Source organism: Corylus avellana, chromosome 2 (assembly GCF_965113065.1).
Source record: "Corylus avellana chromosome 2, dhCorAvel1.hap1.2, whole genome shotgun sequence".
Lineage (NCBI taxonomy): Eukaryota > Viridiplantae > Streptophyta > Magnoliopsida > Fagales > Betulaceae > Corylus > Corylus avellana.
This window is the reverse complement of record NC_142491.1, coordinates 41,643,266-41,661,771: the sequence shown is the minus strand read 5'-3', so window position 1 is coordinate 41,661,771 and position 18,506 is coordinate 41,643,266. Positions and strand designations below refer to the sequence as shown.

At 35.4% G+C, this 18,506-nt stretch overlaps 1 protein-coding gene and 3 pseudogenes across 1 annotated transcript; all 4 read right to left on the bottom strand.

The window, feature by feature from the left end:
- Window positions 1-5,095: 5,095 nt before the first annotated feature.
- LOC148587752 (PR5-like receptor kinase pseudogene) lies at window positions 5,096-6,043 on the bottom strand (annotated as a pseudogene).
- Window positions 6,044-8,420: 2,377 nt separating this feature from the next.
- Window positions 8,421-9,080, bottom strand: LOC132172753 (cytochrome b561 and DOMON domain-containing protein At4g12980 pseudogene; annotated as a pseudogene).
- A 429-nt stretch (window positions 9,081-9,509) lies between these two features.
- On the bottom strand, window positions 9,510-14,266 carry LOC132167659 (LEAF RUST 10 DISEASE-RESISTANCE LOCUS RECEPTOR-LIKE PROTEIN KINASE-like 2.5). The gene is made up of 4 exons (XM_059578672.2): window positions 13,505-14,266; window positions 11,876-12,128; window positions 11,479-11,506; window positions 9,510-10,786 (listed from the first exon to the last, which is right to left on the bottom strand). Exons 1-4 carry the CDS (start codon window positions 13,939-13,941, stop codon window positions 9,633-9,635), a joined length of 1,872 nt encoding a protein of 623 aa, XP_059434655.2. The 5' UTR covers window positions 13,942-14,266; the 3' UTR covers window positions 9,510-9,632.
- A 2,885-nt stretch (window positions 14,267-17,151) lies between these two features.
- On the bottom strand, window positions 17,152-18,204 carry LOC132173363 (rust resistance kinase Lr10 pseudogene; annotated as a pseudogene).
- Window positions 18,205-18,506: the final 302 nt, after the last annotated feature.

Genomic DNA, 18,506 nt, shown 5'->3' with positions numbered 1-18,506 from the left:
AGATTTAATAGTAATTTCACTGCTACGTTAAGGAGTGCGTACTTGAGAGTGAGAATGTGTGTAACATTTATCCAACAAGAGATTTGATTGAAGAGGTATCTCACCTAATGTTATCGCCAGTTGCTTTGTGTCACTCCCTGCAATAGAAGATAGAAACATAGCAGATATTTGTTAAACAATGAAGATTGAAGTACGCAGCTAAATTGGCAGCCTTTGATCAATCCCTTTAAGGATGAGTAAGAAAGAAATGTCAAAACCAGCTCATATGTATCTGATATGGGTTTCATTGCAACAAAGATATTACTATTACTCATAATCTAAATTCGACACTAATCCAAATCAGCTCTATCGCTTTATAGGAGTGGATTAGGGCATGGAACAGAAATAATAGCAGCAAATGTATTAGGAATAAATACAACGTAAAAAGACAGATTTTATATGCATTTTCATGAATGTAAGCGTGTATCCCCAAATATTTTGTGTTATTCCTAGGTCTATACCTTTCTCTGCATCGTCACAATACAGTTTTCCGTTGTGGCCTCGCTTACATTGACCTTCTCTGCATCCTTTACATCCTTGGTCACAAGAAAGTATCCCCTTGTCGTCGGGCTCACAATGACCTCCTCTAGTATAACATCCGTAACATTCATCAGACACATACGGTTTAAGGTCGAACTCAGCGGTTAGCAGTTGAAACAGCTCATCTTCAACTGGCAACCGCTTCGGATTCTTTGGGAGCTGAAGAATTGAACATCCAGAGAGAGAACTAGGAACACTCTCGTTTGAACTACTATAGTAGATACTGTAGTCATTGCAGCTCTTATTTTTAAAATTTGTCGGCGTAGAAATGTTGCTATTGTTTTTGCATTTAAAAAGGGTCTGATTGGGCTGGGCGAGTTCAAAAGAGATGAACGAAGAGTTGGGAAAAATCAAATTGGTTAAGGATTCGCATATATCGGGTGTCCTGAAAAGCTCTGCGTCAAAGATACGTATGGTGGTTTTATCCCGACAGATGTTTAGAAATTGGGAAAATTACAGTTTACTCCTTTAAAGTTGACAGCGTTTTTCGATTCGAACATCAAAGTTTCAATTTTTGCAATCTACCCCTACAAAATTTCAATTTTTTTTTTTTCAATTCGACCAATATTATTTTAAAATTCTCATATTGCCCCTGATTTTTTTTTTTTTTTTTTTTTAATGAAAAAAATAAATTTGAAGTTGCAAAAATAGCCAGATGGCCAAAGGAGTGGCTGATGGCTACGGCCACCCAGAATTTTTTTTTTAATTTTTTTTTTTATAAAAAATAAAAAAATAAAAATTATGGGCAGTATGAGAAGTTTTGAATATAATTGGTCAAATTGCAAAAATTTGAAACTTTGGCAGGGTGAATTGTAAAAATTGAAACTTTGGTGTTCGAATTGAAAAACGCTGTCAACTTTAAGGGGGTAAACTGTAATTTTTCCTTAGAAATTTATATGGTTTTCCACCGTCCTTCAGATGGATCTTCAAAAAATCCGGAACGTGACAATCTTCTGTGAAAACACCGCATTTTGGGTTTTCCTCCTTGGTGAATGGAAAGCCAATCGAGCCCAGATGTCCACAGGGAAAGGGTGGACATTTTTGGGTGTATGTCTTTTCTCCTTCAGCAGAGTGAAGCAGCAGGAAATTTAAGAGAACAAAGAAAACGAACAGAAAGACAGAAGCCATACCAAGATTCCCAATTCAGTACCGGAGAAGACAAAGAACACGACCAACAACTAGTTGCTCTAAATTGAAATAACTTCTTTCCTTGTTTCTTGACTATATAACATTTAGTTTCTGAGTTTAACACGGTTGTTGACTTGGAAAATGGATATGGAAGATTTGTTTGTAATACAAGGCTGAGAATAGAGCAAGTGATAATTGGTCTGTGCTTTCGGAAATTTCTTAATACCATCTTCCACATTGATTGTATTGGAAATAAAGAAGCTTCACAACAACTCAATTTAGAATTCAAACTTAAATCTTTTAAAGATAAGATATTGGAAGATTCAAATTCAAATATTTCTGAAGATTCAAATTTAAATATCTTATTTTCAAAAGATTTAAGTTAGAATTCTGGATTGAATTGTTGTTAAGTTTCTTTATTTCCAATAGATTGTACTGAGGTGAGTGATTTTGCAAACCATCTTCCCCATTGACGCGCATTACAAAGACTTGACTTGACTTCCCTGACTTTTCAAAACCTCTCAACATTTAACAAAGTGAGGATTACTCTTGATAATGACTAGAACCAGAATGAAAAAGATCTCTCCTCACACATGTAAAACAGATTTTCTTTAAGGATTAAATACATAATACCCGCTTAGAGTTTTATTTCTTTATATTTTTTTTTCTTAGGGTTTGATTTTTATCACAGGAGGTATTTGTGATTTTGATAAAAACCAAATTGGTCATTTCGTCCATTGACCGTTAGTTAACTTAACGGAAGTCTACGTCACTGACACGTGGACCAATTAAAATTTGACACCTGGCATAAGTGGCCTCGTCATCAATGATGAATGTATATTAACATGCCACCTAATTTTTTATTTTTTTATTTTTTATTTAAAAAAAAAAACAGAAAACAAATTTAAAATGCTGGGTTTTATTTTATTTTTAAATAGGTATTAAAACAATTAAAACAAACAAATGGATTTAAGATTTAAAATATAAAAACCATTGAATTAAAACATACCGATCGAAAATCAATTCTAAGGAGAGGATGAAGCTGCTAACGACGAACAACTGCTTTTCACTCAAACCCTAGGCTCCGGCTTCCTCCTCAACCCAACCCCAGTCTTCGGTGTCCTTCCCAATCTTCCGCGACTTTGCTTCCTGCCCAAGCCATTGTTCGGCAACGAACCCCACTCTCCGGCGACATACCCAACGCCCATATCTTCTCTGACAGACCCAAATCCAACATAAAACCTATGAAATTACGTAATTACGCTCATCAAAACTTATGAAATTTAGGATAATTACGTAAGTTCATAGGTTTTAATGAGAGCAAAATTGGAATAGAGGGCATTAAAATTCCACGCAAGACGCACGTGAGATGATTTTCGTCCAATTAGACAGAAGTTAGTAACAAAGGGTCTGAATTGAAAATTTTTGAAACATTAGGGGGTACATTGCCAATTTTTAAACATTGAGGTTCGAATTAAAAAACTCCTGAAACTTTAAGGGGTAAAGTGAATTTAACCCAATTTTTTTTTTTAAAAAAAAATTTTCTTTTTCATAATCTTTTAGTAGATTAGACTCTTAACACAAATGATACTTTATCAAAAAGGGACAGTTCAGATTAAAAACATTACTTTTTATTAGATTAAACTCTTAACACAATGTCCTTGCCATGTTCCTTCGAAAGCTATAACTCCTTGGTCCTATGGGTAGTACTGCAAATACTCGGGCTCTTCCGGCCTCTATAGCTGTAAAATTAAACAATATTACTAGTGGCGTATGAGTTCACGGCTCAGTAAGTAAAACCCCGAACAATCAGTATATGATGCCAGCCCTCTTTGCTTTATTATAACTTTATCTTAAAATTCATTAAAGAGTTTACTTTCACCGAAACTGTTGTGAAAACTGCTTTTCTTGAAAACAAGTTGAGAGAGAATTTTTCTACTTAGTAGAACAATCTTACTTGAGTTTGAGGAAAGTCAAAATAGGAAATAAACAAAATAGAGAAATAAAGAGAGAAATTGAGACAAGATCGGGTAATTCAGTGTTACAAACATACGTCTACCATTAGGAAAGACTCCAAATGTCTATATTTTTCTCTCATTTCTTAATATTTTTAAAATACAAAAGTCTCATATTTATAGTATAATTGAGATAAATAAATATGGTAATAAAATCTATTTGAAGCCCTAGAGACGAGAAATTATTCCACGTCCAGTAGCTTTTATTTGTTTCTTTACGCAGTAGAAAAAAAAAAAAAAATTAAGATTTAGGGCTCTACACGATTTGAATTTAATCCTTACTAACTTTTTTTTTTTTTCGTCAATTAGCTGTACGAGAATACAATAGATACCTGAACTTTCCCCATGTAAATTTGATGAGAAAAGAGTAATAGAACTTTCAGTGGGGAATAGAGATCGAGCCTTGTGGACCTACTGAAATGCAGCCTTTCTTCTTTTGAAAATAATATCTATTAAATAAAATTTATAGCTTTTAAAAGTTTTTTTTTTTTCCTTAATTCAATTAAATAATATTGAATTTATAGTAAATTAAAATATAAATTAATAAAATTAAGTGTAATGACTTTTCAAAATAGATAATATTTACATCATCTCGAAATAAAAACAAGATAAATAATATTTTCACTGCCACATCAAGTTTATCAAGTTTGTCAGGGCTTATAGTCAAATTGTACTATCCAAATACTTTCTAATAAAAATTAATTGTTTAGTAATATTAACTGTCTGTGTTCCTAAGATGGTTATGTAAAAACTATAGTTACCAAATCAACACTAATAAGAACGACACATAAGATCCCTGTAAGTGAAACTGACACTAAAAGCCTAAATAAGGACAAGACAACACCCATCTTGTCCACCCTTTGACTCTGAAATACATGGCAACCTAACCTCGCTCTTTGGAAATATTGATCATAAAAAATGGCGGTTCTTGGAAATATTGATGCTAATAGAGCAGCGAGTCCTCAGGCTTTGCCTATAATTTCTTGAGATCGACTAGCTCTGTAATGAGCTCCTAGTAGTTCAACTAAGCTTCAACTAAGCCTGAGTGGTGATTGTTCTGATTAATTTTGAAGTGCCTCTGAAATTGTGTAGAGGGGCTTTCCTCTCAGTTTTAAATTATTAAACAAACATAACTCACAATTAATGGGTAATTACATAAAAACTCTGTTACATATTTACCATGACTCACAACATTATAGATTCATCATTCTTGATGGAAGTCACCACGGGAGATATCATCCCATAGTTTAGGCAATTAAAGTAGGTAAAGTCTTTAACTGTGATACGCATCCACAAGCTAATTATTGATGGAGTTCACAAAAGATAGCTTACCACTCAAGATTAAAATTTCCTTTAAAAGAAAAGGATGCATTTTAGTGCATTATAGAATCATACTGTAGTGACACTGTTGTTGAAGAATCTTTTGGCGATCTCGTTGGCGAAGACAAGAAAGGCTTGGGTGGTACTTGCAAAGATTCGAGACTCCCTTCCAATAGATTCACAACTCTACTTATCGGTGGCCGGCTTGATGGGTCAGTCTGTATGCACCACAAACCTGCTATTATCATCTTCCTTGCAATTTTGTGATCCTCTTCTTTCATAAGGCCTCGTAGTCCTAGATCTTCATCTTGTTCAAGAAGTTTGTAAATCCAATGTGGAAAAAATATTTCACTAGTACAATCAATCTCAGCATCTATATTTCTTCTTCCTCCAACCATTTCAAAGACTGTCATTCCGTAGCTATAAACATCTGATTTGTGAGAGACCCCTCCAAAACTTCTACAAAATACGTCAATAGCTATATATCCTGCAGTCCCTCTCATACCCAACATTAAAATAATACTCTCTTCTCTTGCACATATTTTTGCAATGCCAAAATCAAAAATCTTTGGACAAAAGTTCTCATCCTAAAGAATATTATGAGGCTTTATGTCGAAATGCAAGATTCGTGTGTTGCAACTTTTATGTAAGTACTCTAATCCTCGAGCAACGCCAAGTGCAATCCTGTATAATGTTTTCCATTCCAATCGTTGATTAGCCTTTGTATGACTTTTTTAATATATGAACTTCTCGAGAGATCCGTTGGACATAAACTCATAGATGAGAGCTCTTTTAGAGCCTTCAAAGCAAAAGCCCATAAAAGAGACAATGTTGACATGGGAGGTCCTACTAATGCTTGCAACCTCGTTAATCAATTCCTCTCCGTTACCTCTAAATTCCTTCAAAACCTTCACTGCCACAAGACATCCATCTTCTAACTTCCCCTTGTAGACACCACCAAAGCCCCCTTCGCCTAATTTATCTCTAAAGAAATTGGTCATTTTCTTGATATTTGAATGACTGTATCTTCTAATAGCAAGAGGTCCTTGGTTCCTTAGAAAGGCTTGGATAGTTTGATTGGTTAAACTTTCCTTCTTCAAAGAATAAATGAAGCGTATTACAACCATCACGAGTCCAATTCCAGCAAATAAAGTGGTTGTATTAATCAAGGAATAGATATTACGAAAAGTTATGTGGTGAGTAAACAAGTCTAAAGGTCCGTTTGAGTTCGCAATTTGAAAAAGTGCGATTTAAAAATGTGATTTTAAAAACACAGTTAAGCATTTAGCCCTTAAAATCGCAATTTAGGCTTTAAAATCGTGCGTTTTCAAATCGCAATTTTTTAAAATGTAATTTCAAACAATTCATTTTCTACGATACCAAATTACACTTTTTGTTGATGAAATTGCAATGTGCACCCTAAATCGAACTAATTGAAAGTGTGATCCTAAACATTTTCTTGTAGTGACAGTACCAAACAAGAAATGAACAAGTTTTGATTGCCGAGAAGGAAAATAATGAACCATGAAAAATTGTCTATTATAGGTCCACAAGAAATTTGCTTAAAGATGTAAATATTACCTATTATTGCTACTATCATCAATTTGAATCTCCGATTCCCTGCATCAAAAGTCGCAAAAAATAGGAAAAAATATAAAATAGCCCCTCAAACTATTAGTCATTTGCGATTTAGCCCCTCAATGTTTAAAAAGTAATAAAGTAGCTTTCCAAACTACCAACTAGTTGCAATTTGGCTACACCGCTAGTCATCAACGTCAAATAGGATGAAAAGTTTAATAAATCTATTGGAAAAAAAAAAATCAATTTAAAAAAGCCCCCAAAACGACGTCATTTTGTTTGGGAAAAAAAAAAATCCTTTACACTTAGCAAAACGACGCTGTTTTGGTAAGTATTTAATACCCTTAAAACAACAGCCCACGCATGTCTTCTTCTCCACTTCCCTTCTCAACGTAGCAGCCCAACCTCCATAGCTTGCATTGTCAGACCCCAATGAACTCTGATCCAAATCAATCTAGAACGAGTTGTCAGATGATTCATCTTCACTGAAGATCGGGCTCTTCATCACCTCCTTCACGTGAGCATATGTAAATGCACAAGAAAAACTAGGCAACTAAGTTCCCTAGCGAGTTTTAGAGGTTTTATCACCATTCCCAACAACTTCATCATCTTCAATTCCATCCAACCTGTCTAGACTGTCCATAGAATCACTCAAACACAAAGGAAATTTGGGGGTAATCTTCACCATTCCAACCCCAGTAGACCCAGACTGACTTTGAAGGCTTCCCATCACTGATTTCTTGTTCATAAGGCATCCAAAACCAGTCGGGTCATACCCGAATACCCTCTAAAATGATGTGATAATGAAATCTAGTCGGAATAGGGACAACCCAAGTGAATCCATGTCCTTGTGTGTTGTAATTTCTTAAAAATGCAAACCGAACCCCTCAATTCAAAGGAAAAAGAACAAGACACTAATAAAAGACCTACAGGGGAGAACCCTTGTTTAACACCATGTTTTCATCTATCCAATCTGCAGCTCGCTCATGGTGCTTACATATGAAAAATGGCTTATACACATGCATACAACCATATATGCACAAATTGCGAGATCACAAGGAGCCATTGTCCATAGTGGTAGTAAAAGCCCTCAGCTGCCTCACGCAACTGCACAGATTCGATTCATGAGATTGAGCTTTCGCATGGAGGTTGGGCTGCTGCGTGGAGAAGAAAACCTGCGTGGGTTGCTGTTTTTAGGGTATTAAACACTTACCAAAATGACGTCGTTTTGGTAAGTGTAAGGTTTTCTTTTTTTTTTTTTTTTTTTTTCAAGAAAAAAGACATCGTTTTAGGGGCTTTTTTTAAAGTTATTATTTTTTTTCTAAAAGGGCATTTTAATAATTTAACCTAAACAAAATGATGACGTATTGAATTTTTCATCCTATTTGACGGTTATAACTAACGGCGTGGCCAAATTGTAACTGGTTGGTAGTTTTGGGAAACGGATTCTCTCCATTTCAAAATTCTTCAATTTTTTCTATTTAGTGCATTTTGAAGGGTAGTATTGTCTAAAAGTTTTAATGATGGTAGTGCATTCAATGCAATATCCTTCAAAATACACTAAATTGAGGAAATAGAAAGATTTTAAAATGGAGATATTCATTTTCCGTAGTTTAGAGAGTTACTTTATTACTTTTTGAACATTGAGGGGCTAAATCGTAAATGACTAGTAATTTGTAAGGCTAAATTATATTTTTTCCCAAATATATTAGTTTTGGTTGAAATAATAAAACATGTACTAGTTAATATATATATATATATATATTGGTGAATGACTAAACAGACCCACATCGAGTCCCCCTATAACTGTTGAAGCCCCACTGGCAGGAGCAGGGGTGCAGGAGCAGGGGTGGTAGCCGTAGCCTCTTGGCTGACCAACTGCAGGGTCCCTTTGGCCATCAGATTCTCGTCCTGAAAGTAGTGTAGCACCGGGTAGCCTTGTGTGCTCACTGCCCAACCCACCTGCCAAACCTGGTTCACCTTCTCCGTGTTCGCCGGCAGCTTCCATTTCCCGAAGATCTTGATGGTCCCGTTGGAGTCCTCGGTGCTAATGTCCCACACCTCGTAAACCAGCTTCGCACTCGACTCGCTTAAAATGTAGGAGCGGATGTTGTAGGTCTGGATGGTCATGAGGCCGTTGGATTGGAAGGCCAGCAGCGCTTGGGACCCACTCATGCCGGTCCCACTGGGGTTGATGGCCCACGCCACCCAGCCATGGGGCTTGGCCGGCGGAGCCACGAAGGCCATCGACAGAGACGAATTGGACGCGTCGTTGTAGCTCCAGTGAAGGCACGCGCTCAGATGCGGAAGATCGGCGCAGTTGGGGTAAGCCTCCACCTCCTTGTTTGTGAACTAGTGCCAATTACAGTTCAGAGACTCACCCGGTGCGACCAGCTGAGCCACTGCTAAGATCCCCACCACCCCTCCACATGTACAACAACGCTTACCCATTGTGTTCAATGTAACAGAAAGATTTTAAATAAAATCTATAGTCTTCAAAACTTCTTTTTTTCCCTTAATTCATTTAAATAATATAAGATTTTAATATTCAGTAATATGAACTTGTAATAAAAATTATAATATTCAAGTATTTTTTTAATTAAATTTAATTATCTAGTATAACGAACTTTCAGATCAATTTGCAAAATGGTTACAAATTATAATGAGCTCCTATTAGTTCAACTAATTAGTTTCAAAAGTCAATTGCGGTGTTTGTCTCACCAACTAAGAAGATTATGGTTACTTTGAAGTGCCTCTGAGATTGTGTAGTGGGCCTTTCCTCTTAGTTTTAAATTATTACACAAACATAATTTATAATGGGTATGTTGTTACGTATTTACCATGACTCACAATATTATAGATTCATGAAGGAAGCTATCACGACAGATATCATCTCATAGTTAAGGCAATCTAAAATGGTAATGTCTTTAATTATCATTTGCATCGAAAAGCTAATCATTGATGCAGTTCACAAAAGATGCTAATTACTACTCTTAACATTAAAATTTCCTTTTAAAGAAAAGATGCATTTGAAGGCATTATAGAATCACACTGTGTTGACACCATTGTTGAAGAATCTTCCGGTGATCGTGATGGTGAAGACAAGTAAGGTTTGGGTGGTACTTGTAAGGATTCAAGACTCCCTTCTAACATATTCACAACTGTGCTCATTGGTGGCCGACATAAAGGGTTAGTCTGTATGCACCACAAACTGACTATTATCATCTTCCTTGCACTTTTGTAATCGTCTTCATTCATAAGGCCCTGCAGTCCTAGATCTTCATTTTGTTCAAGACGCTTGTAAATCCAATGCGGAAAAAATATTTCACTAGTACGATCAATTTCAACATCTATATTCCTTCTTCCTCCAACAATTTCAAAAACCATCATTCCGTAGCTATAAACATCTGCCTTGTGAGAAACCCCTCCAATATTTCTACAAAATACTTCTGGAGCTATATATCCCGCAGTTCCTCTTGCACCCAACATTGATATAATACTCTCTTCTCTTGTGCATATTTTTGCAAGGCCAAAATCAGAAATCTTTGGGCTGAAGTTCTCATCCAAAAGAATATTGTGAGGCTTTATATCGAAATGTAAGATCCTTGTGCTGCAACCTCTATGTAAGTACTCTAATCCTCGAGCAATGCCAATTGCAATGTTGTGTAATGTCTCCCATTCCAATCGTCGAGCAACCTTTGAAGGACTTTTGTTATATATGAACTTCTCTAGAGATCCGTTGGGCATAAACTCATAGATGAGGGCTCTTTTAAAACCCTCAAAGCAAAAGCCCTTAAGACAGACAATGTTGACATGGGATGTCCTACTAATGCTTGCAACCTCATTAATGAATTCCTCTCCATTACCTCTAGATTCCTTCAAAACCTTAACTGCCACAAGACATCCATCTTTTAACTTTCCCTTATAGACACCACCAAAGCCCCCTTCGCCTAATTTATCTCTAAAGAAGTTGGTCATTTTCTTGATATCTGAATAACTGTATCTTTTAATAGCAAGATGTCCATGATTTCTTAGAAAGTCTTGGACAGTCTTATGGTTTAGACTTTTCTTTTTCCAAAAATAAATTATTTGATTGGATGAGAAGTTTCTCTTGATCAAGCAGCAGATTAGAACCATCACAACTCCAATTCCAGGAAACAAAATGGCTGTAATCAAAGAATACACATTATGAAGTTATGTGGTGCATAAACAAGACTAATTAACTCAAACTACCCATTAAGAGTGTGATGTAAACATTTTCATGTAGTGGCAGCAGACAAGAAATGAAGAAGTTTAGATTGCCTAACTCGGAGGAAAATCATGAACTATGAAAAATTGTGTACTATATGTCCAAAAGAAAAGAAAAAAATGCAACACGGAAGTTTGAATACTTGACAACTCTTGAAGTCTTCCAATGGATTCCATATGTACTACATCCTTAATTACAACGATTAAAATGGAGAAAGTGGAGTCATTACCAAAACTGTTTGGAGAACCTTATATCATTAATTACATGCAATAATACTTCAAAGATTTCATAATTAGCCATACCCTCGAAGGAGTAATTATGTGTTGAAGATACAATAGATCACCACCAGACCAGATGAATAATATCGACAAAGAATATGAACATGGCAACAAATACCAACAAGAAGAGAAATGCTACACAAATTCCAACTCTTACACTATAAATTAAGTGCATGCTCCCTGACGTAACATATTTTATTACCACTAGATTTTATATGGGTCATTATTGAATTTTAGATCTAATAATAATTTCACTGTCACATTAAAGAGTGCGTACTTGAGAGTGTATAACATTTTTTCAACAAGAAATTTGATTGAAGAGATGTCTCACCTAATCCTATCGCCAATTGCTTTGTGTGGTTCTCTGCAACAGAAGAGATCGACAAACATAAAAGATGTTAGTTTAAACAATGAGGAATGAACTGAAGCAGCTAAATTGGCAGCCTTTGAATCCCTTAACAAGGTTAGTAAGAAAGAAATGTCAAAACCAGATCATATGTATCTGATATGGCTTTCATTGCAACAGAGTTATTACTTTTACTCATAATCTAAATTTGACACTCATCCAAATCAGCTCTATCCCTTTATAGGAGGGGATTATGTCATGGAACAGAAATAGAGCAGCACATGTGTTAGGAATAAATACAACGTAAAAGGAAAAAGAAATTTGTATGCATTTTCATGAATGAATGTATATGTGTATCCCAAAATATTGTTGTTATTCTTATGTTTATACCTTTCTCCGCACCCAGACAATCAAGTTTCCCCTTGTCGTCCGGCTTATAATGACCTCCTCTAGTATAACATCCGTAACATTCATCAGACACATACTGTTTAAGGTCGAACACAGCGGTTACCAGTTGAAACAGCTCGTCTTCACCTGGCAACCGCTTCGGATTCTTTGGGAGCTGAATAATTGAACATCCAGAGAGAGAAGTGGGAAAACTATCGCTTGAACCATTATAGTAGACATTATGGTCAATGCAACTAATCTTTTTAAAATTTGTTGGGGGAGAATTATTGAGAGTGCGATTGCATTTAAAAAAAGGTATTCATGGGCGCCCTGTTAAGAAAACAAGAATCATATCCATTAATCAACATTAGTCATAATTTGACAAGTCAACTATGTCCTTACAACAAGGGATTTGGATCCCTTACAATCCCATGTCCAAGGAGGAGAGTTTGGAAAAATTGTACTAAAATTACAGTAATGATATAAGGAGGACTATAGTCCTTTTAGAGTCCTTCCAAATGTGAAGTGTCCTTTAAAATTATCAATAGATTGAAATTCAATAATGACCATAGCAAATTCAATAATAATTTTAAAAATCATATCACAATTTGAAGGATTTTAAGAGGACTTTATATCATTACTTCTAAAACTATGCTCAAGCAAGTTGTTAGGACAAGGGGCCCCACTCACAACGTTATTTGAAGAAAAGTGGTAATGCTAGATACTCAATTTTCATCCTACTTACATACAATTGGTTTGATGTCGCAATGTCCACAAGCCATTAGGTCAACTTTTATTAAAAATGAAAAAAGTTTAAGGGTTGATGGGCACTGCCACATCAGCCCAATTATTTAAAGACTTATCTTCAAAAAATTTTACTTGATATATAATTTAGTAAGATACAATAACTTAGTTAAAAAAAAAAATTAAATCCCATATTAGTTATAAATGTTGATATGATAAAATCTAGATTATTTAATTAAATAATAGTAAGGATTTAAAAAAAAAAATAAAATCACTATGGAATTAGCCTAAGATATCTAAAGGAGCTTATGTAAATAGCATTACACAATTTTGAATAATTTAATTAACTTTAAGAACTCCTTCAAAGAGTTGCATTAGAAAATTTAAAAGATTTCAATCCTATATTGTCTCCTACTTATTAGACAAACAAAAACATCAATTAAAAAACAAAATAAATCAACGTGAAGGTGAAAGACAGAAATTTATAGGAGTGGATTAGGGGGGCATGGAACAGAAATATAATAGCATGCAGCACATGTATTAGCTACGAATAAATACAACCTAAAAAGCCAGAAATTTATATGCATGTTCAAGAATGTAAGCGTGTAAATTAGGAAGAAATAAAAAATGTATGAGTGTATCCCCAAATATTTATTGTGTTATTCCTAGGTCTATACCTTTATCTGCACCGTCACAATAAAATTTTCCCTTGTCGCGTGTCTTACATTGACCTCCTCTGCTATAACATCTGTAACATTCATCGGAGACACGCACTCGAAGTTCGAAATCACCGCTTACATTCCTTGGGAGCTGAATAATTGAACATCCAGAGAGAGAACTGGGAATACTATGGTTTGAAATACTATAGTAGATATTATGGTTATTGCAGCTCATATTTTTAAAATCTGTAGGGGGAGAAATATCGAGGGTGCGGTTGCATTTGAAAAAGGTCTGATTGGGTGTGGCTATTTCAAAAGAGATGAAGGAAGAGCTGGGAAAAGTCAAATTGGAAAAGGCTTCGCATCCCTCCCCAAGCTGTGTGTCATTGATATATATGGTGTTATCCTGAGAGATGCTTATAACTTCATATTCTCTTCCACCGTCCTCCAGTTGGATCGTTGAAAGCTTATCTTGACAATCTACTTTGAAAACACCGCATTCTGGCTTTGACTGAATGGTAAATGGGAAGTGAATCTCGCCCAGAAGTCCACAGCGTAAGGGTGGACATTTTTTGGTGTATCTCACTTCTTCTTCAGCGGAGTTAAGCAGCAGAAGATATGAGAGAAGAAAGAAAACGAACAGAAAGACAGAAGCCATACCAGAATTCCTAATTCACCAGCAAAAACAAAGAACGCCACCAATGACTTGCGCTCTAAATTGAAATAATGTGTTTGAATAAACTCTTTCCTTATTTCTTCACTATATAACACTTAGTTTCTCAGTTTAACACGGTAGTTGACTTGGAAATTGAATATGGAAGACTTGCAATAATACAGGCTGAGAATTAATAGAGCAAGTCCGGGGTACCCATATGATAATAATTGGCCTTAATGCCACACCCGAAGATGGTACTGAGGCGAGGGATTTTCCTACCCATCTTCCCCATTGACCCGCATTACAAAGACTTGACTCCTTGCCTCTTCAAAACCTCTGTACATTCGACAAAATTATTACTCATGATAATGACTAGAACCAGATTGAAAAAGATCTCTCCTCACCCATGTCTTTCCTCTCTAATTCTCGTTTAAACATTCAATTATATTTCTATTCCAGATTTTCCTTAATAGATTGACATGTAAAAAATACTTCATGTCAAGACTGGGGGATTATATTTCGGGAATGACCCATTGAATTAATGTCTGTTTTCCAGGTTAATTAGGCCCATCTCTCCTGGGATGAGTCTATTCCGAGAGTCTCGTTATCTTAATATTACAGCCGAAGATGGTTATTAAAGTATTTGATTAAATTATTATTATTTTTTTATTAACTTAAGCTTTTGAAAAAAGTGATTATTTAATGTTAAAGTATAAATTAAATGATTAAATTTACTTATTCCTATTAACTTAATATTTTAGAATAAATAGTGATTTAACAAGGTATTAGAACTAAAGGTCCTGAAATCAAATCTTGACTCCGTCAAATCACCCATTATTTAAATTAAATATTTCACAACACGTGATGAAGAAAATTAAAGTGTTAATTAAATGATTAAATTTACCTCATCCTATTTGCGTGAGCGGAATTTTCTTACCTATCATCCCCATTGACCCAGTTAGAAACGCAAAAAGATGTCTTATCACCCATGTACTGCCTCCCTAATTATCGTGCGATCATTGAAAAAAGGTGAAGACGATTAGACCATGGCAGTGATAATTGTATAACGAGTCTCTCTAGTAATAAAACAAAAAAAAATTGATAAATGGTCCACAAATCTTCGGAAAAGTTTGGGGCGGCATGAAAGCCGTTTAAAGGCAAAAAGTAGGGGTGTCAAAAATAACCGGGAAACCGGAACCGGGACCGGAAAACCGGGAAACCGGGAAACCGAAAACCGGAAAACCGGGACCCGGTTCCGGTTCCGGTTCCAAAAAAAAAAAAAACCGGGACCCCGGTTCCGGTCCCGGTTTTTGGCACCCGGTCAAAACCGGGAAAACCGGAACCGGGTATTATTTTATTAAATTATATATATATATATATTTTAATTCTTTTACTCTCTTTTGAAGGTTTTCGCCTTTCGGTGTTTTAATATATATATATATATATATATATTATTTTAATTCTTTTATTTTTTTGGGTTTTGAATTGTTATAGTAAGGGGTATTTATTTCTTGTGCATGTTAGTTTGTTTACATACTTGTTTTTACTTTTTATTGTTTTAATGTTTTCTTTATGTATCTAATTTAAAATTATGTTTAGTGTATTTTAAAAAATTTGAATTTTTATTTCTAAGGCTCATATAGGCAAAAACATTGATTATTTAGGATTTTTATGCTTTTTTAGGTTTATTTTTTAATTATTTGAAACAATCACAATCAAGCCTCTTAGACAAAAAGATTAATAGTTTTTTTTTTTTTTTTTTTTTTTAATTTAGGCCCAATACCTAAAATAAGCCCCAAACACTAATTATTTTCAAAAACCGGGTACCGGACCGGGTAAAACCGGAACCGGCCGGGAACCGGGACCCCGGTTAACCGGGGTCCCGGTTCCGGTTCCGGTTTCCCAAAACCAAGAACCGGGGTACCCCGGTTCCGGTTCCGGTTTTGGCCAAAAACCGGGAAACCGGACCGGGTTGACACCCCTAGCAAAAAGCATTTGGCGTCTTTGAAAAATCTTTAACATGGTGGGTACCTTTATCAAAAAAAAAAAAAACATGGTGGGTACCAAGTTGATTTACGTTAATCACACTATAAATTAAGCTTTTCAGTAGCCAGTAGGAGATGGCCGGGTAAAAGAGAAATTATTGACAAGACAAGGGAAGATGTTATTTTCTAGTTCATGGCCTTTCTCCGTTCTGCTAGACTGCCATGTATTTGACGCAGAAGGGGACGGAAGAATCAAGGAATTAACATGGGTGGGTAGCCATTTTCCTGGCCTCTATATAAATGGTCAACACAAGCCTACTCATTGTTGAATGGGTTCTTTTCGATGTAAAGCCCAATTGAGTCGGATCCATTAGAAAGGGCTTGGTTTTGGGTTAAAGTTAATTTTTAGCCCCTGAACCCAGATTGACCCAAGCTGCACCTAACTTCACTTGCCAGTATGCCATCCTTGTCCACATTCTTCTTTTGTGTCATTTGAGATTGTATCACACTATATGTATCTCACAAACTTCAAAGAAACTTTTGATTTTAAAAAAATAAAAAAAAAGAAGGATTGAAAGTTATTGGACTTCAAATCTACGCTTCTTGGCGTTTTCTAGAACTTGGTTCCAAATGACTTTTATCCCTAGGAGACGTGGCTTTCAAAAGAGAAATGATTCCCGTCAATCCCTAACAGGGACAATAAAGAAGAAATATCAAAACTAGCTCACATGTGCCTGATATTACTATTACTCATAATCTAACTTTGACACTAATCCAAATCAGCTTGGCAAGGAACAGAAAAAGTAGCAGCACATGTATTAGGAATAAATACAACAAAAAAGGAAAAAGAAATTTGTGTGCATTTTCATGAATGTATATGTGTCCCTCCAAATATTGTTGTGTTATTCCTATGTTTACACCTTTCTTTGCAATGCCACAACGCCATAATTATTATACAAACATAATTTAAAATTAATGGGTAGTTACATAAAAACTCTGCTACATATTTACTAGAACTCACATCATTATAGATTCATCATTCATGATGGAAGCCATCACAGCAGATATCATCCCATAGTTTAGGCAATCAAAGTTGGTAAAGTCTTTAAGTGTAATACGCATCCACAAGCTAATCCTTGATGGAGTTCAAAAAAGATGCTAGTTACTACTCAACATTAAAATTTCCTTTAAAAGAAAATGATGCATTTTAGGGCATTATAGAATCATATCACAGTGACACCATTGTTGAAGAATCTTCTGGCGATCTCGTTGGCAAAGACAAGAAAGGCTTGGGCGGTACTTGCAAGGATTCGAGACTCCCTTCCAATAAATTCATAACTTTACTCATTGGTGGTTGGCTTGAAGAGTCAGTCTGTATGCACCACAAACTAACTATTATCTTCTTTCTTGCACTTTCATGATCATCTTCATTCAGAAGGTTCTGCAGTCTTAGATCTTCATCTTGTTCAAGACGAATGTAAATCTAATGTGGAAAAAATATTTCACTGGTACGATCAATCTCCGCATCTATATTCCTTCTTCCCTCAACCATTTCAAAAATCATCATTCCGTAACTATAAACATTTAACTTGTGAGAAACCCTTCCAAAACTTCTACAACATACTTCTGGAGCTATATATCATGCGGTCCTTCTCTCACCCAACATTGTTATGATACTCTTTTCTCTATGGCATATTTTTGCAAGACCAAAATTAGAAACCTTTGGGCAGAAAGTCTCATCCAAAACAATATTGTGAGGCTTTATATCAAAATGCAAGATTTTTGTGTTGCAACCTCTATGTAAGTACTCTAATCTTCTAGCAATGCAAAGTGCAATGTTGTATAATGTGTCCCATTTCAATCGATGATCAACATTGGAGGAACTTTTGTTATGTATGAACTTGTCGAGAGATCTGTTAGGCATAAACCCATAGACGAGTGCTCTTTTAGAACCCTCAAAGCAAAAGCCCATAAGAGAGACAATGTTGACATGGAATGTTCTACTAATGCTTGCAACCTCGTTAATGAATTCCTCTCCGTTACCCCTTGATTCTTTCAAAACCTTCACTGCCACAAGATGTCCATCTTTTAACTTTCCCTTATAGACACTTCCATAACCCCCTTCACCTAATTTATCTCTAAAGAAGTTGATTATTTTCTTGATATCTAAATAACTGTATCTTCTAAAAGTAAGAGATCCTTGGTTCCTTAAAAAGGCTTGGATAACTTGATGGGTTAAATTTTCCTTCTTTGAAGAATAAATGAAGCGTATTACAACCATCACGAGTCCAATTCCAGCAAATAAAGTGGCTGTATTAATCAAGGAATAGATATTACGAAGAGTTATGTGGTGAGTAAAGGTCCGTTTGAGTTTGTAATTTGAAAAAGTGTGATTTAAAAATGTGAGATTTAAAAATGTGATTTTTAAAAATACAACTAAGCGTTTAGCCCTTAAAATCGCAGTTTAGCATTTAAAATCTTGGATTTTCAAATCGCAATTTTTTAAAAACGTAGGCTCTGTTTACTTCGACATAAAATGGTTTCCTTCGTAAAATATTTTCAGGAAAGCCATTTTCCCTGAAA